Source organism: Pipistrellus hanaki (assembly GCF_964339955.1).
Source record: "Pipistrellus hanaki genome assembly, contig: scaffold_41, whole genome shotgun sequence".
NCBI lineage: Eukaryota > Metazoa > Chordata > Mammalia > Chiroptera > Vespertilionidae > Pipistrellus > Pipistrellus hanaki.
Window position 1 is genome coordinate 337240 of NW_028182292.1, and position 6909 is coordinate 344148.

The following is a 6909-nucleotide window of genomic DNA, read 5'->3' on the forward strand; positions in this document are numbered from 1 at the left end:
GGTCCACCAGGCCGCCCGTGGCCAGCTGGGCCTCCAGCCAGCCCCAGCCCAGGGCCCAGGGCACCACCTCCTTCCCGATGGCCTGGAAGAGGGACAGCTTCTCGCCCCCGTAGGGGTCGGCGTAGCCGGTGACCGCCCGCTCGGCGGCCAGCAGCTTCTCCCGCAGCTCCAGGCCCACCAGGCCCCGCTGCAGGGCCGCAGACACGGACAGCGGCTGGCCCTGCGCGGGGTCCACGAGGCCCCCGGTGGCCGCCTGGGCCTCCAGCAGAGCCAGCCCGAGCTCGGCGGGCAGCAGGCCCTGCTTCATGGCCACGTAGAGGCTCAGGACCTGGCCAGAGGCCTCCACCAGCACCCCGGCCACGCTCCCGGGCCCGGGGCCCGGGGGGAGAGCCGGCTTCCGGCGCGGCCTTCGTGGTCTTGGGGACCGTGGCCGGCTCGGTGCCGCTGGCGGCCAGGACGTCAGAAGTGTCGCCGTTCATGGTGTCGGCTGGCGGTGGGGCTCGCTCTCCGGATCGCTGTGTCTGCCTGCGGAGAGCGGAGGGGTCCGTGAGGGGCCCTGATCGGCCAGGTAGGCAGCCGGGGGCCAATCCCGGGTTCTGGGTGCCCTCCAGGGACAGGGTCAGCACCCAGCTGGGTCCCTCCATCCCCGGGCCACGCTCAGGCCTCCACCCAGCCTGGCACACCCCCCCACCCCACGTTCGGAGGGGCTGGGCCCGTATGCCTGCCTCGGGCCTCACCACCCAGTGCCCACGGGCTCCGGCTCCAGCTTGTCCCTTGCTCACTGACCTACAAACTCACGCCCTCCCTCCAGCTTCCTGAGGGCCATGGGCCCACACCCCACTTTCCCCTCCTCCACCCTCCGACCCCACCCTGTGACCCCCCCAGGCCCCTCCCAGCCTGGCTCTGTGTCCTACTCCGCCCTCCCCCCTCGGTGTGGCTTCTCTGCGCCCACACCTGGGCACACCTGGCACCCGGGACACCAGAATCCGTGTGCTGGCCATGCGGGCTGCGGGCAGGGCCAAAGCAGTCTCCAGCTGGTGGGTCCCTGGTCAGCTGACTCCAAGCCCAGGCCCCTCCCCACCCCGGGGGGACAGGTCTGGCTGGGTTAGACTGGGTGCTCCAAACCACAGCTCAGTCCGGCCTCCGCCCCGGGGCCTCTGCAGGAGCCATTAAGACAGGTCACCCGGGGGCAGGGCTGGGATCGCGGGGAAGGGCTGGTGTCCTTGGGAAGACACTCGGACACGCCCGCCCGCTGCGCTGCAGGCAGATGGGCGACCCACCACATTCCAGAAGCTCGGATTCCAGAGCAGCCAGGCAGTGGGAAGGTGCGGAGGTCTGAGCCGCCCTGGGCTGTGGCAACCGTTGCGACAGCCACAGCCAGGGAGACGGCACCCGCCCTGTCCCCCTCCGCTTCCCAGAACCACACCCTCGCCCCCCCTCCCCGCCCGGTCCACGCCCTCCCTCCTGCGCCCCATCACCTGCCCACACCTGACCTCGGCTCTCCGACGGCTCCCCAAGCTCCCACACCCACACCCCCCTCCCCTCAAGTCTGGGAGAAGCCCAGGCCCAGGTCTGGCCCTCGCCCCCCGGGCCACAGCTTTGTTGACGGGACCTCGCACTCCGGCTGCTGCCACATCGGACAAACCTATTTGGGGTCTGGTGGCCCCTGACCCCCGGTCTTAGGGCTCGGGACCCTCGTTGTGGGACAGGTTTCTGCTCCGTCTCCACTTCCCCGAGAACTCAGAGCTCCTCGAGGCTGCTCAGCCCGGAGCCGCCACCCAGCCCGGCTGCCCAGACCCCAGCCTGGTCGCCCCGACATCCACAGCAGCTCGAACCCCATGGCGCCCTCCACTGCTGGCCCCCTCCGAGGTGCTGGGCCCTGCACTCCCCAGCTGCCTGCTCAGGGGCGCCCCTCCCCCCTGGCCCTTCTCTGCCCATGCCCTTGGCCGTCCTGCCGGAGGGGTCAGCGAGGGAGCACCGGGCAGGGCCGAGGCCTCAGTGGGGCTGAGTTCTGGGGGGAAGAGAGGCTGCAGGCTTCCTCTCTCAGGGAGGCCCTGCAGGCTGGCACCTCCGCAGAGGCCAGGGCTGGAGGGGGCGCACAGGGAGACGGGGGCTGGGCCAGCCGAAGGCAGGAGGAGGTGGGGCCTTGGCACAGGCTGATGGGCAGACCCCTACCTGGTTCTGGCAGCAAAAAGGCACAGCCAGGCTGGGGTGGGTGAGCGTCGACCTATGGGCCCAGGAGGTCAGGGCACACACCTGGTTTGTGGGCTCAGTCCCCAGTGGGACCTGCAGAGGCAGCCGACCCATAGTTCTCTCTCATCACTGATGTTTCAGTCTTCCTCTGCCTCTGTCTCCCTCTCCCTCCATCTCTCTCCCTCTCCCTTCCTCTCTTTCTCCCTCTCCCTCTCTCTCTCCTTCTCTCTCTGCCTTCTCCTCCTCTCTCCCCTCCCTTCCTCTGAAAAAGAAAAGGCGGAGAGGCCGCCGGTGTGGTCTGCCGTCCGTGGTGGACAGGGCCGCCCGGGCTGTCTCGGGATGCCAGCCTCTCACAGGCCAGCCGGTCTCTGTCCACCCGCTTTCCCCCTCCCGTCCCCCGGGGCCGCCTGAGTACCCCACTGCTCCTTCAGCTCTGCTCCACCGGCTCTGCCCCCGGGGCGGTGGGTCTGCACAGGGGAGCCGCCCGCTGGGGCTGGCCATGCAGGCGGCTCAGGGTTTGGCACGCAGTCTGCCCCGAGGCCGGAGCAGGGAAAAGGCTGCTGGAGGAAGTCGGTCTCAGAGGGGGTGGAGGGGCCACGGGCCCTGCGCAGGCTCCGCTCTCAGGCGCCCTGCAGGCTGGCCCCAGCCCCGCCCGCTGGCAGGGGCGCAGGTAACCGGCGGCACAGAGCACCTGTCTGGGAGGCTGGCGGGGACAAGGGTCAGGGGGGGAGGGGCACCTCTCCACCGGGAAAGGGGGGGCAGCCAGGCGGGAGCTGTGCTGGGAGGCAGCGGGCGGGGTGCCCGGGGCACAGGTAGCGGGCGGTGGGGGCTGCGGCAGGACTGGGCCTCCTTGTGGGGGGCGGGAGCAGGTGCCGGGAGTCTGGTGGGGATCGTGGGGGACAACAGGGTGGAGGGGTCTAGGTTTGGGAGACGGACCGGGCATGTGAGGGGCCCAGGGGCCCAGGGAGGTGGCGGTGGGCTGTGGGGCAGGAAGAGGAGGCAGGGCAGAGCCCTCCCCCTTAAATAAATAAATAATGAAGGCAAAGGGAAACGGAGAAGGGAGGGCCCGGCGACCAGGGGCGGGTCCGGAGGCCGCAGGAGGATTCCTGGGGGCGGACATCAGCCCGGGGCTGGCAGCCTCCTGGCCGTCCACCTGCCCCACACCGGAACAGAACCGGAAGCCCCGCCCGGCGCTGATGGACGGGGATCAATAGCCCCGCGGTCCCTCCCTTTGCGCCTGCTCCCAGGGCCCCGTGGTGACCGCGCCCAGGAGCCCCTGCGCCCCCTGGACAGCGGGCAGCGCCCAACCGGGAGCCACGCCGCCGGAACGCTGCCCCGGGCGTCCTGGCACCTCCCGTCCAAACGCGCCCGCACCCACCGCCCGTCCTACAGGGGCTAGAGGAGCACCGTCCTGACACCCCCAGAGCGGTCTCCGGCCCCGGGAGCTCAGGCTCCGCCCCCGAACCCGGACTGGGGCGCCAGAGGGGCAGGGCGCCCGCCTGCCGGACCGGCGTCCCGGAGCTCAGGTGCCAGGCGCCCCCTCCCCAACCTGCGCGCGCTCCGCTCGCAGCGCGCTCGTCCGGGTTCGCTGGTCTTCCCGTCCGCAGGTCCCCCCGGGCACCCCGCGCCCCCCCGCCCCCGGCGCCCCGCGCCCCCTGCCCGGCGCCCGGCGCTCCCCGGACGCCCCACCTGCGCTCTGGCACCTCAGGACCCTCCGCGGCTCGCTCCGCTCCCTGAGGTGCCCTGCGCGCACGGATTTAAACCCGCTCGGCTCCTCCCCCGCGGGGCCGCACCGTCTGAGGGCGGCGCCGGGAGGGGCCCTAAGCCAGGTGGGGCTGCAGGTCCTGGGGATCCTGCGCGGAGCCCAGCGCCCCAAGGCCGAGAGGGACCCCCGGGGAGCCGGGTCCTCCCGCCCGACCGATCCCCTTCTCCCCCGTCACCGCTCAGGAATGCGGGCGGCAGGCGGCGTGGACGGAGTCTGTGCGGGATGTGAGGCCGCGGGGCCGGGCTTTGCGCTCCAAACGCAACTTCATTCCTGGGCTGAGCCAGGGTGGCCTCAGGGGCTCCCCAAGGCCTGGCGAGCTGGGGTCCCTGTGCCGCAGGCTCCTTCTGTGGGGGAGGGAGTGCCCGGCCTCACCCCAAGGGCTCAGCCCTCCACCCGGTCCTCCCAGAGTCCCTGCCCCTCTCATGCCCGTCCAGCGCCCACCTGCCTGGCAGGGCTGCTGGAGGCCGGGGTGGAGCCGGGGCCTGGGGTCCCCCCCTGCACTGCCCAGAGATGCCGATCAGACAGGGGCCAGACGCAGGCCCCAGGGCCGTGCCTCCCCGTTCCTCCTCAGGGCAGGGCTGCTCCAGGCACAGACGCCCCCCTCCTCCCTCCGAACCCCCTCATCAGGGGAGCCTCACTCCCCGCCGGCCCCCAGGAGCGAGGGGACGGACAGGCTGGCCATCAGCGCGGCCCGGAGGCTGCTTGGTGGGGAGACACAGCTCTGGGCAGGAGCGGGCACCACAGGCCGGGCGCTCGGGGTTGGGGTGAGGAAGGCCAGCAGAGCCGGCAGGGCTACCCCCTATTAAGGGTTGGCCAGGGTCCCCCCAAGTTCATATGCTGAAGTCCTAGCCTCCCGGCCCCTCGGAATGGGACCTTCTTTGGGAAAATGGTCATTGCATCCAGCCCGACCTAGGAACCAGGAAGTCAGGGCACAGGCCCGGGCGCAGGCTGATCCCAGTAAGGGGCGTGCAGGAGGCAGCCGACCAGTGAGACCAGTGATTCTCTCATCACTGATGTTTCTGTCTCACACAGAGGGGGGCCGGCTCCCCCAGAGGCAGGGCACCCCTCCCACCAGGTCCACCAGGCCTGTCCACCCCTCCCTGCTGCGGGCCAGGAGCCCAGCCTGCCCTGTTGGGGACCTGGGGCCGAGGGCATGGGAGGCAGCACACAGATTGGGGAGCCCCCGTGGCTGCCTGTGACCCTTCCTCAGCCGCATACCGAGACCCAGGCTGCACCCCACCTCCATGTGGCCTCACTGGCCTCTCCCTCCTCAGCCACCCCACCCTGGGTGCCCCAACACCCCACCCTGGGCTTCCCGGCACCCAGACCTGCCTGCACACGGGCCCCACCCTCCCTCCTCCAGCCGAAGCCCCGGCTCCCAGGCCCTGGGCTGGGCGCGGGGCGCGGGGCGCGGGGTGCGGGGCGGCCGCCCGCACGGCTCCATCCTCTGGGTCACGGTCTCCAATGTTTTCCTGTCGGTCGGATCCTGGACTTTTCCTCCTTCGTTCCTTCACCTCCCATTGGCTCCTCGCAGCAAGTGCTCAGCAAGGAGTGGACGCTGCGCCCCAGACAGCCAGGCTGGGCCCAGACCTCCAGAACCTGTCCTGGGGGCGGGGGTGCCCTGGGGAGGGGTGCCCTGGAGGAGGGGGTGCCCTGTGGGGACGGGGTGCACTGGGGGAGGGGGTGCCCTGTGGAGAGGGGGTGCCCTGTGGGAGGGGGTGCCCTGGAGAGGGGGTGCCCTGGGGGAGGGGGTGCCCTGGGGGAGGGGCTGCCCTGGGGAGGGGCTGCCCTGGGGGAGGGGGTGCCCTGGGGGAGAGGGTGCCCTGGCTCTGGGGAGCTAGAGGCCTGCACGGCCCCTGGTGCCTGAGACTCAGCCCCCCCATGACCCCCGGGCGCCCTGCCCATCCCGCCCATCCCGTTGTGATGCGTTGCCTTGGGGATGCTTCATCGGAAAGTCTGGGTGGGGTGGGCAGGCCGGGGCAGGCGGGCGGACTGCGTAGCTGGTGGGCGGTGGCTCTGAGAGAGGCTGGCACCAGAGCAGGGCCCGCCCTGCCCTTCCCACTGCATTCCCGCCCCCCCTCCAGCCCAGGAGCTGGTGGGCCCGGGACAGGCAGGGAGGGCGCATTCCGGCCCAGGCCTGCCCGCCCGCCCGCACGTGGCCCTCCTGGTGCCCACCGCCTGCCACGTCCTGGCCTCTGAGCTCTCCTCCCGCACTCCCCACTCCTCCCCACTCCTCCCGCACTCCCCACTCCTCCCCATTCCTCCCGCACTCCCCATTCCTCCCCATTCCTCCCCACTCCTCCCCATTCCTCCCCACTCCTCCCCATTCCTCCCCACTCCTCCCCACGCCTGCTCAGGAGGGCGTGGGTGTCCCTGGCTCCTGACACCCAGTCCACCCAAGACCAGGCTCCGCTCCCACCCAAGACCAGGCTGGACCAGGTTCTGTGCAAACCTGTGCAGGGCGGGCTGGCCGTGACTGAGAGCAGGGACCAGGCCCCGGGCAGACTGGGGGCCCCCGGCCTCCCCAGTGGGCCAGGTCCCAGGCTGAGCCGGCTCATGGGTAGGGGAGCAGGAGCACCGCCTGGAGGGACCAAGGCGGCACGGGCCCTCCTGCCACTGGGGTGGCACTCACTGGCCCTTCGGGACGGAGTGGCGACGGCTGCCTACACCCACTCCTTCGAGGGGAAACGGGTGCTGAGCCCACACCCTGTGCACTGAACTCTCGCTGCCACAGGCCCTTTGCACGGTCTGTCCTGCCTGCCGGGCTCTCCCTTCTCCCAGTCCTCTCCTTGCACATGACCTAGTGACCCCCCCCCCCCGGCTCCTCTCCCACCCCCACCCCGTCTCCGCCCGGCCCGGCCCGCACCGCTCTCACCCCAGGCGCCTCGGCCTGCGTGGCAGCACTGAGCCAGGGAGGATGCTGTCAGAGCCAGGCTGCGTGCGGGTGAAGC

At 71.6% G+C, this 6909-nt stretch overlaps 1 protein-coding gene across 1 annotated transcript in view; it reads right to left on the reverse strand.

Moving 5' to 3' along the window:
- The window catches only part of EPPK1 (epiplakin 1), a 13762-nt gene extending 9789 nt beyond the window's left edge, over nt 1–3973 (reverse strand). The window contains 3 exon segments of the mRNA XM_084907130.1: nt 8–364; nt 366–525; nt 3883–3973. Of these exon segments, the coding sequence (XP_084763256.1) occupies nt 8–364; nt 366–479 (471 nt within the window). The 5' untranslated portion in view covers nt 480–525; nt 3883–3973.
- Between the last annotated feature and the right edge of the window lie 2936 nt (nt 3974–6909).